Source organism: Somniosus microcephalus, chromosome 7 (genome assembly GCF_052327205.1).
Source record: "Somniosus microcephalus isolate GS21.2 chromosome 7, FLI_Smic_1.0, whole genome shotgun sequence".
In the NCBI taxonomy this organism is placed as follows: Eukaryota; Metazoa; Chordata; class Chondrichthyes; order Squaliformes; family Somniosidae; genus Somniosus; species Somniosus microcephalus.
In genome coordinates this window covers 63,433,996-63,457,258 of record NC_140993.1, presented here as the reverse complement: position 1 = coordinate 63,457,258, position 23,263 = coordinate 63,433,996, and the positions used below count along the sequence as shown (strand labels likewise).

Sequence of the window (23,263 nt, the reverse complement as noted above, 5' to 3'; positions counted from 1 at the left end):
AGTTTTCAAAAGGGAATGGGATAAATACTTGAAGGAGAAAAAATTGCAGGGATATGGGGGAAGAGCAAGGGAGTGGGACTAACTGGATTGCTCTTCGAAAGAGCTGGCATAGATTCGATGGGCTGAATGGCCTTCTGCTGTGCTGTACTATTCTATAATCTGTGAATATCAGATTAAGAGAGTTTATGCTGCAAGTATATGAAGCAAAGGTCAAGCTGCACATGGAGTATCGTGTACAGATCTGTAACTTTCATTCCAGGAAACATACAGTTGGGCTGGTGAAGTGCAGTGAAGAGCTACTAGAATGTTAAGGGGATCAGAGAATATACTTACAGAACTGGGATTCTTCTTATTGGAAAGCAGAAGACAGAGGGGGATATGATTGCATCATTCAAATTCATAAGGTTAAGGGATATCATAGATCAGTCAAGGATATTTGATTGGTAGGAGATGCCACATTAAGGGGACAAGAATAAATTAAAAAGGGTGGGACATCAGAAAGCATTATTCTCCAATAGGGAGTTTTTTATTTTTGAAATAGCTTGCCAGGGAAGAGTGTAGGGGCAAGTAGCTGAAATCTCTTCACAGTCAAATAGATCTTGAAGAAAAACACGTCATTGGTTACAACTACTAAGACAGGAGGAAGGCAGACTAGATTTTCTATGTTTCTATAATGGAGTCTAGAGGTGTGAGAGGGATCACCAATATGGCAACAAGCTTTTTCTTGCATCCTGTCCTGGACTTGAGGGAAGTATCAGAAGGGCTTCCACAGATATAGAATATAATTTAAGTCTTGAATGGATTTGGGTTCGAGAGAGTTGAGTCCTTAAGAAGTTTTTGTCAAGAAAGGAATTCTAATTTTTTTTGAAGGCAGCTTTAACAATGGAAGAGTTTTGAGGTCAAAGAGGATAATCGGATCAAGAATACAGACATATGAAGGGTGGAGCCAACGGCAAGAGATGGAAGCTATTGATTAAACTAGTGAAGCATGGAGAATTGATGGAAATAGATTGCAACATGATGTTGTGATTTAGTCAGTGCACTTGAGGGGATTGGAGGCTGTGGGCAGAGACAGTCTGTGATCTGAAGGAGGTTGAAACAGTTAAAAGTGGAATCATCAGCAAGAGTAAGTATGGTTGGCTAATGAGTAGAAGGGGTTATTGATATGAAGATGGCCCGTGAAACTATATCTGCAAATGTTTTACAACAGGAAAAGATCTTAGGAAACACCCCCAGCATTTACACTCCTCAGACACCTCATTCTCACCAACCTACTTGAACTATAATAATAGTGGAATCGCTTTTAGTTGGATAAATTATATTCTCACACGATTGGATGCTAAATAAGCATTCAGCCAAACAGCTACAATGTGTAAATTCTGCTCCTAAATCTTCCCATATGATCTGGATTCCTCCTCCCACTATTCCATCCCCTGTGGAAATGTAACCTAGCAAAGAGCCTTCCTGAGAGAAAGAGAAATTAGCAGAAAAGGGATTGAAAAAAAGTTACCTTTTTTGACCTTTCAGCTATCGTCGGCGCTCGAGTTAGCAATTTTTCTTCAAGGTAGTCCTTGTTCTGAAAAATGTTTTTTTTTAAATTCTAGTTAATATATAGGTTTTATATTCAAGTTGGCACTCAAGAACTTCTCTCTCAAGCAAATGAACTATGGTACAACTTGGCTCTAAAACAAACAGGGTAACCAGCCTGCTTTGTTAATGTCACCTCTGTAGCTGCTCGATGCAAACTTTTGGTTGAATAGTTGACTTGTTGTAGCCGAGAAGCAGTAAATTAAATGTGTAGCTAATAATCTGCTCCGATGAAGATATTTCCCCCCAGACCTGCAGGATCCACATCAGGACGAGGACTGGTCTGGGGTTCTTATAAAAATGAAATGGAGGCACACTGGGACAGCATGGAGTTCTCCCCAGTAGCCGACAGAAGGAAGCAGGACCCAAAATGGCAACTGCCATGAAACAAAAATAAAAAAAATAAAAACATTTTATTAATGACCGTAGTTATATTTGGTGTAACCGGGGAGTGATTGATTCCCACATACAGCAAATTCTTAGTTTTGGCCAGGTTACTAGGGAAACATTGAGCTTGGGAGGGTGGGGTAAGAGAATTAAAATGTGGTGCAGTGGGGCAAGGGAGGAAAAAAAAGACACATAACCACTCAGGATACAAGTCACTTTAAAAAAAATCATTTTCAGTATGTAGGCCTCGTTGGCAAGCCCAGAATTTATTGCCCATCCCTAGTTGCCTTGAGTACGTGGTGCTTTCTTCTTGAACTGCACAGCACGGAGTGGCTTGCTAGGCCACTTCAGAGGGCAGTTAAGAGTGAAGCACATGGGTGTGAGATTGGAGTCATATATAGGCCAGAGTAGGAAAGCATGGCAGGCATCCTGCTTTAAAAAGGATATTAGTGAACCAGTTAGGTTTTGTGTGAAAACCAGACAGCTTTCTGGTCACTTTTCATCTGATTCACAATAGAGTAGTAGTAAGATCTCCTTTTCCTGCTCTCACCCTGAACTAGAAAATTTCATTCACTTTGCTTCCAATAACCACCCTTCCCTCACCTTCATATGGTCCATCTCTGACTCTTCCCCTTCCTCAACATCTCTGTCTCCATTTCTGGGGATAGGCTATTGACAAACATACACCATAAGTCCACTAACTCCCACAGCTACCTGGACTACACTTCCTCCCACCCCGCTTCCTGTAAGGACTCCATTCCATTCTCCCAGTTTCTCCATCTCCGCTGAATCTGTTCGGACGATGCCACCTTCCATACTAGTCCTTCTGATATGTCTTCCTTTTTCCTCAACCGAGGATTCCCCTCTACCGTAGTTGACGTGGCCATCGACTGTGTCCGTTCCATTTCCTGCACTTCTGCTCTCACCCCTTACCCTCCCTCCCAGCATCACGATAGGGTTCCCCTTGTTCTCATCTTTCACCCCACCAGCCTCCACATTCAACGGATCATCCTCCGCCATTTCCGCCACCTCCAGCGTGATCCCACCACCAAACACATTTTCCCCTCCCCTTTCAGCATTCCAAAGGGACTGCTCCCTCCACAACACCCTGGTCCACTCCTCAATCACCCCCAACAGCTCCTCCCCTTCCCGTGCAAGTGCAGGAGATGCAACATCTGCCCTTTCACCTCCTCCCTTCCCACTGTCCAGGGCCCCAAACACTCCCTCCAGGTGAAACAGCAATTTACTTGTACTTCTTGCAATTTAGTCTACTGTAGTCGCTGCTAACAATGCAATCTCCTCTACACTGGGGAGACCAAACGCAGGTGACCGCTTTGCAGAACAACACCTTTCATTCCGTAAGGGTGACCCCGAGCTTCCGGTCACCTGTCACTTTAATTCTCTGCTCCACTCCCACCTCTCTGTCCTCTGTCTCTTACACTGTTCCAATGAAGCTCAACGTAAGCTTGAGGAACAGCACCTCATCTTTCGATTAGGCACCTTGCAGCCTTCTGGACTCAACACAGAGTTCAACAATTTCAGACCATAACCTCCGTCCCTATTTTTTCCAGACAGAAGCTGTTGATGATTCTGCCGTTCCCATTTGCAGCATTTCACCACTCCTGCCTTCCACCCTATCACAGACCGTCCCTTTGTTCATTTCTCGCCTCTGCACTAGGTTAAAATCGGTTACATCTCTAATTTTTTGCAGTTCTGACAAAAGTCACTGACCTGAAATGTTAACTGTTTCTCTCTCCACAGATGCTGCCTGACTGGCTGAGCATTTCCAGCATTTTCTGTTTTATTTCAATCTCCATTTAACTTTTTTTATCCCAATGGAAATAGTCTCAGAACTTGAATTTACCCTCATAAGTTGACTTCCTCATCCCTGGCATCACCCTGGAGATTCTACGCTACAGTATATACTCTCTTTGACTTATCTATCCTTTCTATGATGAGGCTCCCAAAATTGCACACAATACTCTAAATATGGTCTTACGATTGCCTTATATTAATTTATCATGACTTCTTCATATTGTACTCTATATTCTTATTTATAAGACACGTGTACATTATAGTTTAGCGCAGCAATCGTGACTAGGTTATCTTCCATTTACATTGAGATTACTGAACTCAACCTACTGTAAAATTTACAGTGCGTCACTGCTGTTTGTTTATTCTTTTACGGTAATAAATCTATTTGGCAGTTAGAACCATAGTCTAATGAAATGTTTAATTAGCCACCTTCCAAGGTCAAGATCGATCATGAGAGCACATGACAAAATCAGCTAAGCAGAAATAATGTGGCGGTTTCTCGGATCCCTGGGAATGTTACAAATTTACCTAGATATTTGGGCAAGTAAAAAAAAATTCCGGGCCAGAGAAAGCAAGGGCACACTTCCAGGAGTGATCGGAGATACTGTACGCCCCGCCTCCACCACATCCCCTCCCCCGTGCCCCAAAATACAAGTACTACACAGCAATGTCGACATGGCAAGAAATTCCAGAATAAAATAGATTATCTGAATTCATAATGCATTTAAGTGGGGAGACCGAAACCAGTAGTTAGAATCATAGAATGGTTACAGCACGGAAGGCCATTCGTCCCGTCAAGCCCATGTCGGCTCTCAGCTAGTCCCACTCCTCTGCCCTTTCCCCGTAACCCTGCAATTTTTTTTTTTACCTTCAGATACTTATCCAACTCCCTTTTGAAAGGTAAGATTGAGTCTGCCTCCACCACCCTTTCAGGCAGTGCATTTCAGATCTTAACCACTCGCTGCGTAAAAAAGTTCTCTCTTACGTTGCCTTTGGTTCTTTTGCCAATCACCTTAAATCTGTTCAATATGCCATTGAAAGGCACCGATTTTCCAGTTCTCAGGCAGCAGTATAACTCTGTCTCCCAATGTTCAAGTGCACAGCACAATGTTAGATGAAGTTGCTTTTTTGGTCACGTGAAGAAACCATGCTTAGTGTCTCCAAACCAAATTGTTGGGAAATCCACACTTGTACAGGAGTATAACCATGTAAACTACATAGCTCAACAGTACAGAGCACTAGTTAATTTTCTGTTGCTTGTTCATGCAATCGTCAGTGCATTGGCCTGTAGGCTTATCTGGAGCTAAGTGGGAAGAATTCCAACCTCCCTCTAGTGATCGGTATCCTCATGACCGATTTCACTCCCCCTCCCTGGAAACTGTCTCATGCTAAATCAGACATTACTGCTGTCCATATTCTATCTCACACCAAGTCCTGCTTACCCATTACCTCTGCCTTTACTGACCAACACTGGTTCTTGGGGTCTCAACACCTCAAATTGAAAATTCCAATCCTTGTGTTCCAATTCCTTCATAGCCTTACCCCGCCCTATTTTTATAACCTCCTCCAGCCCTACACGCCTCCCTGTTGAACTGTGTTCTGGTCACTCTGACCTCCCTCCACCCCACCATTGACGGCCGTGCCTTCAGCTGTCTAAGCTCTGGAATGCCCTCCTGAAATCCCTCCACCTCCCCCTCCCCCTCCTCCTTTAAGGCCCTTCTTAGTACCCATCTATTTGGCCAAGCTTTTGGTCAACGCGCCCAATATCCATTTCTTTGTTCTGACGTCTATTTTTGTTGGATTGCGCCTCTGGGAAGCGACTTGGGATGTTTCCCTATGTTAAAGGAGCTATATAAATGCAAGCTGTTGTTATCTTCATCGTCTTCTACCATTCTAGATCCCATTAGTGGCTTGCTGGTCCAAGAGTTCGAGTACTTTATATAAAAAAAAAAAAAAAAAAAAAAAATACATTCTCTGGATATAGGCGTCGCTAGCAAGGCCAGGATTTATTGCTCGTTCCTAGTTTCCCTTGAGAAGTTGGTAGTGAGCCTTTTTCTTGAAGCGCTGCAGTCAGTGTGGTGAAGGTACGCCCACGGTGCTGTTAGGTAGGGAGTTCCAAGATTTTGACCCAGCGGCGATGAAGGAACGACAATATATGTCCAAGTCAGGATGGTGTGTGACTTGGAGATGACGGTGTTCCTATTCGCCTGCTGCCCTAGATGGTGGGGTTCGGGGGTACAGCAAACTTGCCTGGCTTAGGTATCGGATTACTGAGTCTGCAAACAGGAGTCAATCATCCACTGCCAGACATATCACCTTGGAGTCACTTTGACCCTAAAGAGGCCATCCCCAAACACTGGTAAAGAAGTTACTCGACAATTGTTCATTGGACAATTAACCATTGCAGGTTTGCTCCCTCGGTAGGCAGACCAGCAGGTACCAAAATATCTTTACAAGTGACACGATGAGCAGCACTCACATTTTCTGGTTATTTACGTCATTAGCTAAGCTGCTTGTGAGATGAACATGAACACTGTAGCTCAGCAATAAAGTATTTGGAAAATCCTGGGGGCTTTTTGTACCTATAGTCCCATAGGTGAAGCAAACGTTTCTTCCTTAGGTTCCCACTTTCAGTGCTTATCCTTGGTGTTATATACACATCATCAACACACCAACATCCAACATATGAGCACATGCTGGCTTTGATATTACTGAAAAGTTCAACAAATCTGAGTGTCAGCATAACTGCAGCCTATGTCATTATTTGAAATACAAACCAGTGTCAGATCAGCATCTGTAGGTATAACTACTGCCTAAAATGCAACACTGCCACCATCCCCTCGATTAGTTGTGATAATTCCATTTACATTACACACAGTCGATACCATTTCCTACATTTATTCAGGAAATCCATTAAAACTACAAAAATGAATAAAAACCCGATCGATGTTTGTACCCCAAAAGCAATGTTTACTGAACAGTCACAAGAATTGTATGATGTGCTAGCTTACCTTTGCTTTTTGGAAAAACTTGTGTTTTAAAAATTCAGCCGCTGTAGGCCTGAAATGAAAAAGAAAAATCCAATTAGGAGAGCGCAAAATAGAACTAGCTGGTCCTCGATTTGCTGAACCTGGTTGATTAACAAATGAGGCCTGTCAAAATTTGCCAAACATGGTAAAGTGTGATATAGAACAAGGGAAGACATGCAGTCCATTTTTGATCTGTGCCAGATAATCAGAAAAAGCTAGAGGTCTGCCAAGCAGTGATCGTCTGTAATGCTAACACTAAGGATCTGAAATGCGATTGGAAAAATGAAGTTTCCACTTTGAAATGACACTTCTGCTTTCACAGGTCCTTTTGCTTGGTTATTTCGCTGCTCCTAAAGGCTGATGGAATCAATTGAGCCAGGACAATTTAAAAAGGCTGGATAACATCAGAGAAGCAAAAGCATTACAGTGTAACTGAAGTCAAAGGTTTATCGATGTCTCATTGTCCTCTACAGCAACGAGTTGTGGGCATGAATTGGGAAAGACGTGCAGGTTCTTAATGTTTGAGAACATTGTTGTAGCAGTGTGCTTAAAATCAATCAAGTGAGGTCATCAGGTGACAAATTTAACATGAAAATATATGGTTGACAGAACGGTGATACACAGGTATATGAGCACACTCAACAAATGGCTGTAGATAGTCTACATGTTCAATGACCAGGCGCATTAGTGACTCCAGAAGTTGTGGAAGACTGCACAAGTGACATATCAATTCTAGCTGAAAAAAAAAACTAGATGGAACACAGATTGACAGAACAGAGACAATTGACACAGGGCTATCAGGTATGTTAACATTGTGGTTGTGGTGCCAGACTGGATATCTAGAGGTTGAGAGCTCAAATCAATTGTGAAACTGAAATCAACAAACTTGCGACTAAGACCAGAAAAACATGACATGAAAGTTACTGGATTGCTGTAAAAACCTAACAGGCTCAGCAATCTCTATTGGGGTCTAGTCTACAGACAACCCTACTCTTGAGTATAGAAGATTAAGGGGTGATCAAATTGAGGTGTTTAAGCTGATTAAAGGACTCGATAGGGTAGAGAAAGAACCTATTTTCTCTGGTGGGGGAATCCAGAACAAGGGGGCATAATCTTAAAATTAGAGCTAGTCCATTCAAGGGTGATGTCAGGAAGCACTTCACACAAAGTAGTGGAAATCTAGAAAACTCTCCCCCAAAAAGCTGTTGAGGCTATGTCAATTGAAAATTTCAAAACTGATAATATCTTGTCTAACAAAAATCTAAGGGTTACGGAACCAAGGCTGGTAGATGGAGTTGAGACACAACAGCCATGATCTAATTGAATGGTGGAACAGGCTTCAGAGGCTGAATGGCCTACTCCTGTTCCTACAGCATGTTGTTGACTGTTAATGCCCTCTGCAATGATCTAGCAAGCCACTCAGTCGAATAAATGATTGCTTCTAGGAGGAGACTCAACACCATCTTCTCAGGGCAACTATAGATGGGCAATTAATGTAGCCTGCTGGTGTTGACAGGATAACCTGCACTGTGATTGATTGCCTGCTGAGGTTCATACATAAAGAATGTCCACTTGGATGATTACAGAGGCCTTCTGCCACCTGTGGAGGTGAATTCCAGCATGAATCAGCACCTTCAAAGGAGAAGTGGACAAAAAGGCTGAGAGTGGGAGTGGGGAGACTAAAAAATTACACTTTGCTAACAATCTTCTTTCAGCATTTTTCTTTCCCATTCTAGACAGAGAAAATCTGCTGTCAGCTCTGGAAACCATCAGTGAGTAGCTCCATAGGGAATTTTAAAAGATCAGCATCCTGTCTGGTCCTGAATGTCAATTGCAAGGCACTGTAATCAGCAGAATGCAGTACTGGCTGAATATGCAGCTGAAGTCAGCAGGATAGCTCCCTGCAAAGGAGGATGGCAGATCTCCACACATTAAATAAACCTGAAAAACCACAAATATCTTCTACCATAAGAGATCATTTTCAACCCGACTTAAGCAATTGAAATACTTCATGTTGAAAACACTCTCACTCAACATATATTTTCTTCCTCTAAATATACTGTGAAGGAGACAAAGGCACTGGGCTCATTTAAAACAGTGAGATGGTGTAATGCGAATATGGTAGGGCTAATATTCTGGAAACACAAGATCAAATACAACTTTGGAGGTGTTCCTAATGTTCGCTATTCCTTTTACTGAAGCCGCAGAGGATTGCAATCGTTCTAAAAACATATACAGATGCAGAGTAGTACTTAAATGGACACAGAGATTGATAAAGTTGATCCAGGCAAATTGTTCACACTAACAAAGGTTCAAAAGCTGGGGGCAAGTAGGAGTAACTAGATTAGTAAACAGATTCTAATATAGACAAGTGCTTTAGTTTTTACCAGAGAAGGCTGTTGATGCAAAGGGTGGAAAGATATTCGAGAGGGGTTTGAGGGATATGCAGAGAAGGCAGGATAGTGGGGGGTGAAGGTTGAGATTAACTAAAAAAAGCTACTTATTGGGCTTAATGTTTTTTCCCCCCCTGCTTCTAAAATTGCCTTTGTTCCTAGTTTCTCATACCTTGCTTCAACATACTGAGAGTGGCACTTCTGTATAAATGGGGAGCTACATTTTACACTAAACACTAGTTTACAAAAAGGAGGTTAGAAAGAGCATTAAAGACCATCACATCACATTCACTAATAAATAAAAAACAATAAATAGACTGAGGTGGAACCTCTACTTTGATCCATTGGGCAGGGCTGATAATCACACAGCCTACGCTAAGGTCACATTTGACGAATGTTGGGCACTAATGCATTGCTCCAGAATACTCAATAACACTAACTCTGTAGAAAGTGTACAGCATTTACAACTGTGGATTACAGTTTACTATTCAATGAAAAAATACTTTTATATTTGTATAAAAAAATGGAAGTGGTTTTTATGGCTTCACGAGAACTGAAATAGCAAAGAATATTGAGAATCTGAGTGGCACGGAGTTTGAGGCATTAAAACATGCAATAATTATTTATAGCCATGCCCACATTTCTCACCACTGAGCCAGAGAGATCAGAAAGATCCCACATACAGCTACAGTCCATCGTGCCTGTGCCGGCTCTTTGAAAGAGCTATCCAATTAATCCCACTCCCCTGCTCTTGCCCCATAGCCAAGTAAATTTTTGCTTTTCAAGCATACATTGAATTCCGTTTTGAAAGTTACTAATGAATCTGCTTCCTCCACCCTTTCTGGCATTCATAACTCGCTGTGTAAAAACAATTCTCATCTTCCCTTCGGTTCTTTTATCAATTATCTTAATTCTGCATCTTCTGGTTACTGATCCTCCAGCTAGTAGAAACAATTTCTCCTTATTTACTTGATCTTTGGTCTGTAAATGAGGCATCATCGTCCCTCTCCGCATTTCCCCATAAAATGTACAGTCACATGTAAATAAGGGTCTTGCCATCAATTACCTTGTTGTAGATGATCACACTGACATCATGGCATTGATGGAGACATGGCTGAGGGGTGATGACACCTTTCCCCTTAATAAAGCTTCCCCACCTGGCTATATTTTCCACTATTTGCCGCGCCCAAACTGCCGCAGTGGTGGTGTAACCCTTATCTCTAAATTACATCTTCGTCCGTCTCCCTACTCCTCCAGCAATTTCTCCTCCTTCGAGCATTTCACCTTGTTCCACCCCTCACGTGTGTCTTTTAAAATCCTTGTTCTGTACCACCCACTGAAATACCACAGCAATTTTCTCCGCTTTCCTCCCTCTGCACCCAGCGACTTCCCATCCTCGGTGATTTCAACCTCCACCTCAACTCTTCTTGCTCCCTCTCCTCAGAGTTCACTGCCCTCTTTTCCTCCCTTAATCTCTCCCTCCATGTAAACTCGTCCACCCATATACAGTCACCCCCTCGATAATATCATCTCACATGGCCTCACTATCCCCACCATAACTATCACCGATAAGGCAATCTCTGACCATTTCCTTATATCACTCTCTACCCATGATCCCCTTCCCAACTCCACTTCTTTCTGTGTCCACCCTAGAAAAAACTCCCCCAAGTCCCTTACCACTCCAAATATCTAGTCTTTGGCCTACAATTCTTCATGACATTTCTAGAGCTGCTCTTAGGCAGTCCCTCGGAACCGAGGATTACTTGCTTCCACACTAAAAATGAGTTCTCAGGTGACTGATGAGTCCAATGTGGGACCTACAGTCTCTGTCACAGGTGGGGCAGACGGTGGTTGAAGGGGCGGGTGTGTGGGGTGCTTGGGTTGACGTGCGCTCCATGTGCTGCTTGCGCTTGCTCCCGGCGAAGAGACTCGAGGTGTTTGGCGCCTTCCCGGATGCTTCTCCTCCCCTTCGTGCGATCTTGGGATTCCCAGGTGTCAGTGGGGATATTGCACTTTTTCAAGGAGGCTTTGAGGGTATCCTTGAAGTGTTTCCTCTGCCCACCTGGGGCACTCTTGCCATGTTGAAGCTCCAAGTAGAGCGCTTGTTTTGGGAGTCTCGTATTGGGCATGCGGACGATGTGGCCTGTCGATCGGAGCTGATCGAGCGTGGTCAAAGCTTCGATGCTGGCCCGAATGAGAACACCGACTTTGGTGCGCCTATCCTGCCAATGGATTTGCAGGATCTTGCGGAGGCAGCGTTGGTGGTACCTCTCCAGTGCGTTGAGGTGCCTGCTGTACATGGTCAATGTCTGAGGCATACAGCAGGGCGAGTATCACTGCTGCTCTGTAAACTATGAGTTTAGTGCCGGGTCTGAGGTCCTGGTCTTCAAACACTCTCTTCCTCAGGCGACTGAAGGCTGCACTGGCACACTGAAGGTGGTGTTGGACTTCGTCATCGACGTCTGCCCTTGTTGACAGTAGGCTCCTGAGGTATGGAAAGTGGTCCACGTTATCCAAGGCCTTGTCGTGGATTTTGATAATCGGGGGCAGTACTGTGTGGCGGGGGCTGGTTGGTAGAGGACCTTTGTCTTACGGATGTTTAGAGCAAGGCACATGCTCTCGTACGCTTCGGTGAAGGTGTTGACGATGGTTTGGAGTTCGACCTCCGAGTGAGCGCAGACACAAGCGTCGTCTGCATATTGTAATTCGACGACAGAGGATGGGACGACCTTGGATCTGGACTGGAGGCGATGGAATTGCTAAAATCGCACCTTTGATGCCCTTGTTCCCACTAAAATCATTACACTCTCCTAGTCGTTCCCCCTGGTATAGCCATCATCTCCGCTCCCTCAAGTCCAAGGGACGCACACTTGAACATCTTTGGCAGACAACTTGTCTAACCATCCATCACCAGATATGGCTAGATCATATTAACCATTGTCCAGACCTGTGCTCCATCACTAAAACTGCCCACTATTCTAAGATCATCCAGGAAGGCAAAGATGACACTAGTCTTCCTTTCTCTACCACTAACCATCTTCTCAAACCACCCTCTCCTGCCACCTCCTCCCTCACCTCCAACAGTAAATGAGAGGAGCTCATAGACTTTGTTAAAAAGATTGAGAGCATCTATTCAACTGCCTCTGCAACTTCCCTCTCTTCCCTTAGCCCACCAGACCTTGCTTCCTCTTGGTTTTCCCCCTGCTATAACCCTAAATTTGCATACATTTCTCTAGCTTCTCTCCTTACTCCCCTCTTGCCCTTTCAAAGCTCATTTTGTCTATGAGACCGACTTCCTGCTCTCTTGACCCTATTCCTACTAAACTCTTCATGGCTCCATGTTAGTGGATATTGTAAACAGCTCTTTCTCCTCCGGTACTGTCCCCCTCTCCTTCAAATCTGCCGTCATCACCCCTCTCCTCAAAAAAACAACCCTCGACCTCCTCTGTCCTTGCAAACTATCGCCCCATTTCCAACCTCCCTTTCCTTTCCAAAGTTCTTGAATATGTTGTCGCCTCCCAAATCCGTGCCCATCTTTCCCAGAACTCCTTATTTGAATCCCTCTAATCAGGCTTCCCCACCACAGTATCGAAACAGCTCTTCCCAAGGTCACAAATGACATCCTAATTGACTATGACAAAGGCAAACTATCCCTTCTCGTCCTTCTTGACCTGTCTGCTGCCTTAGACACAGTTGACCACTCCATCGTCCTCCAACGCCTCTCCATCATTGCCCAGCTGGATGGGACTGCACTCGCCTGGTTCCATTCCCACCTTTCCAGCCATAGCCATAGAATCACCTGCAATGGCTTCTCTTCCTGCACCATCACCTCTGGTGTCCCCCAAGGATCTATCCTTGGCCCCTTCCTATTTCTCATCTACATGATGCTCCTCGGTGACATCATCCGGCGACAGTGTGTGTTTTCACATGTACGCTGATGATACCCAGCTCTCCCTCTCCTCCATCTCTCTCAAACCCTTCACTGTCTCTATACTGTCAGGCTGCTTGTCCGACATCCAGCACTGGATGAGTAGAAACCTCCTCCAGTTAAATATCGGGAAAACCAAAGCCATCGTCTTTGGTTCACGCCAGAAACTCCGTTCCCTTGTCATCGATTCGATCCCTCTCCCTGGCAACTGTCTGTGGCTGACAAGTCTGTTAACAACCTTGGTGTCATATTGGGTCATAAATTGAGCTTCCTACCTCATATCCATTCCATCACTAAGACCGCCCATTTCCATCTTCGTAATATCGCCCGTCTCCAGCCTTGCCTCAACTTATCCGTTGCCAAAACACTCATCCATGCCTTTATTACCTCTATAGACTTGACTATTCCAACACACTCCTGGCCAGCCTCCCTAGTTCTATCCTCCATAAACTTGGTCATCTAAAACTCTGCCACCCATGTCCTAACTCGCAGCAAGTCCCGCTCACCCATCTCCCCTGTACTCGCTGAGCTACATTGGCCCCCAGTTAAGCAACGCCTCGATTGTAAAATTCTCATCCTTGTTTTTAAATCCCTCCATGGCCTCGCCCCTTATTATCTCTAATCTCCTTTAGCGCTGTACTCTCCCTAGATCTCTGCACTCCGCCTATTCTAGCCTTTTCAACATTCCCAATTTTAATTGCTCCACCACTGGCGGCCGTGCCTTCAGCTGCCTAGGTCTCTCTGACTCTCCACTTCTCTTTCCTCCTTTAAGTCGCTCCTTAAAACCAACCTCTGATCAAGCTTTTGGTCACCTGGCCTAATATCTTATATGACTCGGTGTCAAATTTTTATTTTTGTTAACACTCCTGTAAAGCACCGTGGGGTGTTTGATTACATTAAAGGTGCTATATGAATATACTGTAAGTTGTTGTCCTGAGTTGGCTCTCAATTGAGGCCACAGCAGGGTGTTGCTATTGGCCACAGGAACTTAAGAGGTGAGGAAGGAAAGATTGATCAAGGATCCCACTCATGATCTTTATAAAATGACCCCTACTAGAAATAGAACCCACATTTACATAGCGCCTTTCACGACCACAAGACATCTCAAAACACTTTGCATCCAATGAAGTACTTTTGAAACAGTCGCTGTTGTAATGTAGGAAACTCAGTAGCCAAGTTGTGCACAGCAAAGTTCCACAAATAGCAATGAGATAACCAGATAATCTGTTTTAGTGACATTGGTTGAGGGGTAAACATTGACCAGGACTCCACAGGAGAACTCCCCTGCTCTTCTTCCAATAGTGCCGGGGGATATTTTACTCCCTCAGTACTGCACTGAAGTATCAGCTTAGATTATGTGCTCAAGTCTTTGGAGTGAGATTCAATCCCACAACCTTCTGACTCAGAGGCAAGAGTGCTACCACTGAGCCACAGCTGACACTTTGAACAGGACAGGATCAGGCTCTGCTGTAATGTCTTCTATAGTTAGATGAGAGAATCACGGTCAAGTATCCAACATGAATGATGGCCACAAAAATTGTAACAAAGGGTGCCTGGCAACCACACCTTGATGAGGGAGGTAATGATGCCAGGAGAAAAAGAAACTTTATGGCAAGTAGTGGCCAAGGGATCCTTCAGGTCATTTTCCCCCAAAACGAGTTTTAGATCTGAGCAGAGTCACTGCAGAGAAACACTAAGCAGTAGCTAGGTGCTCTTTCCATAGAGAAGCGAGAACTGGAGAGGGTTGCTGCAGCTCACTAGGCATTCAAGTGTTCTTAACAGCCACAGTTGGCACATAAAACAGAAACATGCTATAGTAAACATTTTGTTTTTATAAAACCTTTTACAACAAGCCTCGAAACAGCCAGGATTAAAACAGCTAAAGATCATTTTTTGTCCGATTATGCTCCTTGGGATGTATTACTACGTTAAAGGTGTTATATAAATGCAAATTGTTGTTGGTTTTTCCATATTAATTTTAGAGCATTAGCAAATTAATATGTGGAATAAGCAGGATGTTGTAATCGGTGATTCTTACATAACAACCCACTTAGAAATCAATCCAGATCACTCAGACATTATCCAGCATTCAAACAGTCTTAACTCATCGATCTAGAATATATCCCAGATCATTGATCTGAGAATATGGAAACTGAAGCAAACAAGAGAACCATTCTCTGATTTTTACCTTTTCTCTGGATCTTTCTGCAGACACTGTGAAATCATCTTCCTAAAGGACTTGCCGTATTTTTTGACCATTTCCTTATCCTGTACACCTGTCTCCAATGAGGGAGGATCGTTCTGAAGAGTTAGCATTAAAACCTAAACAAGGAGAGAGTATTACAGATGACAAGAGGTTGATTTGTCAAATTTATAAAACTAATGGCCCAGAAATTTGGGTCGGAGGCTTCCCGCGGATGCAAGCCTCCGACCTGCACTTACCTAGTGCGCCGGCCGTTGTGCTGTGGGCTCGCGTGGGATTTCGATTCTGGGCCTCCTCCAACTGCCGGCGCGCAATGCTTGCGTATCCCAGGGGCGCAGTTAGTTCGAAGCGTCCCCTGGGATCACGTGGGCCATGGAGAGCCAATGGTAGCAGGGGATCTGTATTCATAGATTTGACAGGAAGACCTGTCAAATCTGTGAATACAATTCAGCCCCAAAACATAACTAAAACTTCAAATAAATTAAAAAATCACATTTTTAAAATAATTACATAAAATAACTATTTTAAACAATAATTTAAATTTTTGAAACAATTAATTACAGTTTCTAATGGGGCTAAAAATAAACTTACCTTTCTTTAAAGTATTTAAAAATAATAAACCTGTGGAAAAAATGTTTTAATTTTACTTAATTCACCACTTACCTTGTTAAAAGCAGGCCTTGCGACTGCTTTTTATAAGCGTAGCTCCTGGAGACTTACCCTCCCGGAGAAATCTGCAAAAAAAAAATGGAAGTTCCAGGCCTCTCCGGCGCATGCCTTCGACCTGTGAACCCCTTACTTTAAGGGAACAGAAGTTCCGGTTTCCCGCGCATGCACAAAACCTACACTTTTGTTGGGCCTATGCGCGAGTACCCAGCTCGTACTAACCCGTGGGGACCCGAAGTTCTGGCCCAATGTCACCTTGGAGCAACAAGGGTCATGGGCACACACGGATCAAAAAAAGTCAACGTATTTTTCTGCAAAAGATATTTATACTGAGCTCTACGATTGTTCCCAAGATGCAGTGCGCCAACAAGTCAATCCTAATATCACTAATGGAGGAACAGCACTGCAGGTGTACTCAGCTGCCTGCATGGGGGCAGAAAACCTACAGAAAAACCAGTGTGTGTATCCTGTGTAACTGAACAAGCTATATTATAGGCAACTAGTATTGGCCAAATAACCAGTGGCACCCAGACTATGGAGACAGGAATATATGAACATAGGAATTGTGAGATGAATAAAAAAACAAGGTCCATCTAATTCACATTCTACCATCTTGGTAGCTGCATGATACAACAATAAATGAAGTTATTCACCATCATAGCAATCAATCTCTATCAATTAGATTACAACAGACCCAGTAATGACATGAGGAAAACCCCATTTGTGGAGAGCTTTGGGAACCATAGATCCAGTCACCTTTTTCCTCCCAAGCATGCTCATTCACATCTGAGAGTACTTATATACTGTATCCCAAAATGTTATTTTCTGAAATAACTTTTTCTAATTTCCATTTGAATTAATCAAAACTATCTGCTTTGATCATCTCCCTAGGGAGATGTCATTATAGCAATCAAAAAGAAAAAAGACAAATGCTAGAAATATAAAAAAAACAGAAAATGCTGGAAATACGTAGATTTATGGGTACCTGCAAGAAAAAGACGCTTAATGTTACTGGTAGGAAGAGCTTGCCAGAGGATTGAGCTTGGAGGGAAGATCCTATTCATGATTATGTATGCTATCTGAAGAGATAACTGTAGAAAAGAATTGGTTCTGAAATAATTAGTTGAACTTGAGGTGGATTAGTGGGTATTTAGAGCATGTGGGTTAATCAAGGTAGCCACTGTAGATTTGTTAAAGACAAATCGTGTTTGATGAATGTAATAAAAGTATTTTGAAGAAATGACCAAAATAAATAAAGGGAATCCAGTAGATGAAGTATATATGGATTTTCAGGTGGTGTCTCAGAGGAGGCTTCTAACAAAACTTGAGGCTTATGATACAAGAGGAGTGTAACAGCATAGGTAGAAAGATGGTTAGGTATAAAGGGTTATGGTTAATGGGCACAGATATCAGATTGGAGATGGGTTGGAAGCGGGGTACTCCAGGGGTCAGTGCTGCGCCCACTTTATTGTGTGTGCATATGATTATTTGGACATGGACATATGGAGCACAATATCAACATTTACTTTGACACAAAAGTAGGGGATTTGGCAAACAGCAAAGAGGACTATAGAAGACTTCAGGAGGATAGAAAGATGTCAGCTGTGGCTCAATGGTAGCACTTTCGCCTCCGAGTCAGAAGGTTGTGGGTTCAAGTCCCACACCAGAGACTTGAGCCCAAAATCTGAGACGACAATCCAGTGCAACACTGAGGGAGTACTACGCTGTCTGAGGTGTCGTCCTTCGGATGAGACCTGAAACCAGGGCCCCGTCTGCCCTCTCAGATGGACGTAAAAGATCCCACTGCACTATTTCAAAGAGCAGCGGAATCCTAAGAACATAACACAAGAAATAAGAACAGGAGTAGGCCATTTGACCTCTCGAGCCTGCTCCGCAATTCAATAAGATCATGGCTGATCTTCTACCTCAACTCCACTTTCCTGCACTATCACCATATCCCTTGATTCCCTTAATATTCAAAAATCTATCAATCTCTGTCTTGTATATACTCAACGACTGAGCCTCCACTGCCCTCTGGGGTAGAGAATTCCAAAGATTCACCACCCTCCGAGTGAAGAAATTTCTCCTCATCTCAGTCCTAAATGGCCGACCCCTTATTCTGAGACTGTGACTCCTGGTTCTAGACTCCCCAGCCAGGGGAAACATCCTCTCTGCATCTACCCTGTCAAGCCCTGTAAGGATTTTGTATGTTTCAATGAGATCACCTCTCATTCTTCTAAACTCCAGAGAACATAAGCCTAGTCTACTCAATCTCTCCTCATAGGACAATCCCTCCATCCCAGGAACCAGTCTGCTGAACTTTCGTTGCACTCCCTCTATGGCAAGTATATCCTTCCATAGGTAAGGAGACCAAAACTGTACACAATCTAGGAATGGTCTCACCAGGGCCCTATATAATTGCAGTAAGACGTCTTTACTCTTATACTCAAATCCTCTTGTAATAAAGGCCAAAATATCATTTGCTTTCCTAATTGCTTGCTGTACCTGCATGTTAACTTTCAGTGATTCCTGTAGGAGGACACCCAGGTCCCTCTGAAAACAAACATTTCCCAATCTCTCACCATTTAAAAAACTCTGCTTTTCTATTTTTCCTACTAGAGAATAACTTCACATTTCTCCACATTATATTCCATTTGCCATGTTCTTGCCCACTCACTTAGCCTGTACATATCCCCTTGAAGCCTCTTTACATCTTCATCGCAACTTACATTCCCACCTAGCTTTGCATCATCAGCAAACTTGGGTATATTACATTTGGTCCCCTCATCCAAATCATTGACACAGATTGTAAATAGGTGAGGCCCAAGCACTGATCCTTGCGGTACCCCACTAGTTATAGTCTGCCAACTCGAAAATGACCTATTTATTTCTACACTCTGTTTTGTGTCATTTAACCAATCCTCAATCCATGCTAGTATATTACCCCCAATCACGAGCCCTAATTTTGTTTAATAACCTGTGTGGCACCTTATCGAATGCCTTCTGAAAATCCAAATACACCACATCCACTGGTTACCCCTCATCTATTCTGCGAGTTACAACCTCAAAAAACTCTAAGATGCGTCAAACATGATTTCCCTTTCATAAATCAGTATTGACACTGCCCAATCCTATTGTTATTTTCTAAGTGCCCTGTTACCAGATTCTAGCATTTTCCCTACTTCTGATGTCAGGCTAACTGGTCTGTAGTTCCCAGTTTGCTCTCTCCCGCCTTTCTTAAATAGTAGAGTTACATTTGCTACCTTCCAATCCGCGGGAACCATTCTAGAATCTATAGAATTTTGGAAAATGACAACCAAAGCATCACTATCTCTAGAGCCACCTCTTTCAAAACCCTAGGATGTAAGCCATCAGGTCCAGGGGATTTATTGGCTTTCAGTCCCATTAATTTCTCTAGTACAGGAAACTTTGTGCGATCCGGCACCGACGGGACAGAGCTGTTGCCGTTCCCTCAAAACTGCCGGACACACCAGCGCTGATGTTGAAACAATACGGAGATTTTCAGCTCCGTGTGAATCAACAAACCCTGTTGTTTAGCAACAGCTTCTAAACAGTCGGCAAGCATCTCTGTAGCATCTCTAGCTGAAGCTGTTGCTTAGCTACAGACCTTGCAGAGCTTGACTGTTGAGAAAAAAGCAACGAAAAGAAAAAAATCCTAACGAAACGGCTCCTGATTTTTGCCAGTGGCTCGAGCTTGCCAGACATTTAGCCTCCGGATAACAAAGTTTCCTGTACTATTTTTTTTTTACTAATACTAATTTCTTTCAGTTCCTCATTCTCACTGGACCCTTGGTTCTCCACTATTTCTGGGAGGGTTTTTTGCATCTTCTTTCATGAAGACAGAAAGTATTTGTTTAATTTCACTGCCATTTCCTTATTCCCCATTATAATTTCTCCTGTCTCGGCCTGTAAGGGACCCACGTTTACATTTGCTAATCTTTTCCTTTTTACACACCTAGAGAAGCTTTTACAGTCTGTTTTTGTGTCTCTCTCTCTAGTTTACTCTCATTCTATTTTCACTTTCTTTATCAATTTCTTGGTCCTCCTTTGCTGAATTCTAAAATCCTCCCAATCCTCAGGCTTACTACTCTTTTTGGCAACATTAGAAGCCTCTTCCTTTGATCTAATACTATCTTTAACTTCTCTCGTTAGACACGGTTGGACCACTTTTATGTGGGGTTTTTATGCCTTAAAGGAATGTGTATTTATTGTAAATTACGTATTAATCCTTTAAATGCTAGCTATTGCTTCCCGACCGTCATACCTTTTAATATAGTTTCCCAATCTACCTTAGCCAACTTGCCCCTCATACCTACGCAGTTTGCTTTGTTTAGATTTAAGACCTTAGTTTCGGATTTAATTAAATCACTTTCAAACTTGATATAAAATGGACAACATTTACCTCAACCAACATCACTAAAAAAAACAAAATCTGGTCATGATCACATTTCTGTTTATGGCACCCTGCTGTGCGCAAGTTGGCTGCCGCATATCCTACATTACAATAGTAACTACACTTCAAAAGTACTTCGGGATGTCCTAACGTCATGAACGTCGCTAAATAAATTCAGGTTGGTTTGTTGAACCATAGAATGCACCGCCAGAGGGAACTACTGAGGCAGAGACCGTTGCCTCTTTTAAGGGAGTGGATAAATATTTGAAGCAGAATATGAAGCAGGTCAATGGGGAGAGATCGGCAGCGAGATTAGTTTTGTATTGCTCTACAACAAAGAGCCATGGATCAAATGGCCTCCTTCTGTGCTGTAAACTTCTGTGGCTCTATTAAATGTAAACTGACCTTTTCTTTTTCATATACTGATTAATCTACTGTACATTTCCAGCAATTTTCTGCAGATAGAATTTATATTTCCAGTAATGTCCAACAATCAAAATGTAAATGAAAAACTGTAGCCATTAGACTTGGCAGCGACTCCTACCTTCATTGGTGGGTATTTATGATAAGGAGCTGCTCCTGTAGCCAGTTCAATGGCTGTAATTCCAAAACTCCAAATATCTGCTTTGAAGTCATAACCTCTAACCTGTTGAATGTAAGAAGTCACACAACACCAGGTTATAGTCCAACAGCTTTATTTGAAATCACCTGTTGAGACAAAGTATAAATAGAATTACCTTAAGTTTCATATTACATATATTTCGCCCCAAGTTAAGCCCAGAATTGTACCATATACTCCTTAATCTTCCTTTCTTTAAACTGTAACAGCCGTTTCTAAAATTGAAATCGAGGTGAGGAACAAAGTACAATAGTGCACGACACTAACAAAGGGAGGAAAAAGTGGTAAATCAGGAAGCTCTGGATACGCAATTCCAAGCGTAGGTTTTAATTTGCCTATGGCGCGTCAGAGTAAAAGAAAATTAAAGTAGGTAGGTGAGCAGTTCCACAGTTCTGAGGGCCTGTGAAAAGAGTCGTCGAGTAGGAGTGTGCTAAGTCTTGATTTCAATAGAGGAGGAAAGATTGGAGGATGAATGGCAATAACTGATAAAATAAAGACATTACAGATTGCAACACGGGAGGTGGAAGCTAGAGGTGAGAGAGGATCACATGTTCAGGAGTATGAGTGAGCTTGGAATGATCACTTATTTCGTTTCAAAATTTAGAAGTTAGCACATTGCGCCTCAGAACAGAGTGTTTAGGGGAAGGATAAAGGTGTAGCTTTGCAACCACTACTTCCCATTCTCAATCAAGATCTTAGGTTAGGGAGGGAAGGATTTCCAGTATTCATGGGTTTTATTTGAATCTTTTTTCAGGTGACTGTTAAATGTCTTTAACGCAAAATGCCTTTGTAGGTTGCAATTATTTTGGGGTTGGAGGAGAGAACAGCACGAAGTTTTCCAGAGCACAGCTGCAGCTAGATGATGATCACTGTCTCAGCAATTTTAATGCTTTTGCTAAAATAAAAGAGTTAGGAAATATAAATACCACCTGTAATCAAATTAAGCTTAAGCCTACAGAATTTATGGTATATCTAATAAAACTGCTCCAACTCCCTACTGGCATTGAAGTGACAATGAACCCAGAATACAATTACTCATACTTTTTTTCCCCTGAGTACATAGCCTGGTGTTAGATGTGTTTTTGGTCTAGTTTTCTCTCCTCTCTGAAGACGTTGCCTTAAGCTGGGGTATGATCCTACTGGTGACTGCATCCCTCTAGCACCATGCCCAAAGTTAGCCATACTTCATGTGAGGCTAGATAGAGCAATGGCAAGCCTGCTGCCATCCTCACTAAATGTCCACATGTCCAATTTCCAGCAGGGGTCACTGGATGGCAACCACGAGAAAAAACTCTGGCCACTTTTCGCCTTCCTGTGGCAATTTGCAGCATCCCAACTGTCACCTTGGTTGAGCTCAGCTAAGTGAGCACAGACCAAAGATTGAAGCTGGAACAATCAGTTTATATGACTCAGTAACACACCACTTGGGGCATCTACCCATTGAGCTAGGAACTAATGCTACAGAAGTTATGGAATAGAATCATAGAATGGTTACAGCACAGGGAGGTGGCCATTCAGCCCATGCTGGCTCTTTGCAAGAGCACTTCAGCTAGTCCCACTCCCCACCCTTTCCCTGTAGCCCAGCAATTTTTTATCCTTCAGGTACTTATCCAATTCCCTTTTGAAAGCCACAACTGAATCTGCCTCCACCACCCCTTCAGGCAGTGAATTCCAGATCCTAGCCACTCGCTGTGTAAAAAAGTTTTTCCTCATGTCACCTTTGATTCTTCTGCCAATCACCTTAAATCTGTATCCTCTGGTTCTCGACCCTTCCATCAATGGGAACAGTTTCTCTCTTTTGTCTAGACCCATCATGATTTTGAACGCCTATCAAATCTTCTCTCAACCTTCTCAACTCTAAGTAGAACAACGCCAGCTTCTCCAGTCTATCTACATAACTGAAGTCCCTCATCCCCAGAACCATTCTTGTAAATCTTTTCTGCATCGCCTTCACATCCTTCCTAAAGTGCGGTGCCCAGAATTGGATACAATACTCCAGTTGAGGCCGAACCAGTGTTTTATAAAGGTTTATCATAACTTCCTTGCTTTTGTACTCTATGCCTCTATTTGTGAAGCCCAGGATCCCGTATGTTTTTTTAACCGTTTTCTCAACCTGCCCTGCCACCTTCAACGATTTGTGCACACATACTCCCAGGTCTCTGTTCATGCACCCCCTTTAGAATTGTACCCTTCTGTTTATATTGCTTCTCCTCGTTCTTGCT

At 43.0% G+C, this 23,263-nt stretch overlaps 1 protein-coding gene across 2 annotated transcripts in view; it reads right to left on the bottom strand.

Annotated features, from left to right (window-relative positions):
- The window catches only part of oxsr1b (oxidative stress responsive kinase 1b), a 257,293-nt gene that overhangs the window by 81,255 nt on the left and 152,775 nt on the right, over positions 1-23,263 (bottom strand). For both annotated transcript variants that reach the window (XR_015078974.1, XM_085992508.1), the window contains exons 7-10: positions 20,967-21,068; positions 15,328-15,461; positions 6,801-6,849; positions 1,511-1,576 (exon numbers count right to left, since the gene is read on the bottom strand). Coding sequence is in view for 1 of the 2 variants with exons in the window: in XM_085992508.1 (XP_085848634.1) it covers positions 1,511-1,576; positions 6,801-6,849; positions 15,328-15,461; positions 20,967-21,068 (351 nt within the window). In the remaining variant the exon portion in view is untranslated. The remainder of the gene's footprint in view (positions 1-1,510; positions 1,577-6,800; positions 6,850-15,327; positions 15,462-20,966; positions 21,069-23,263) is intronic.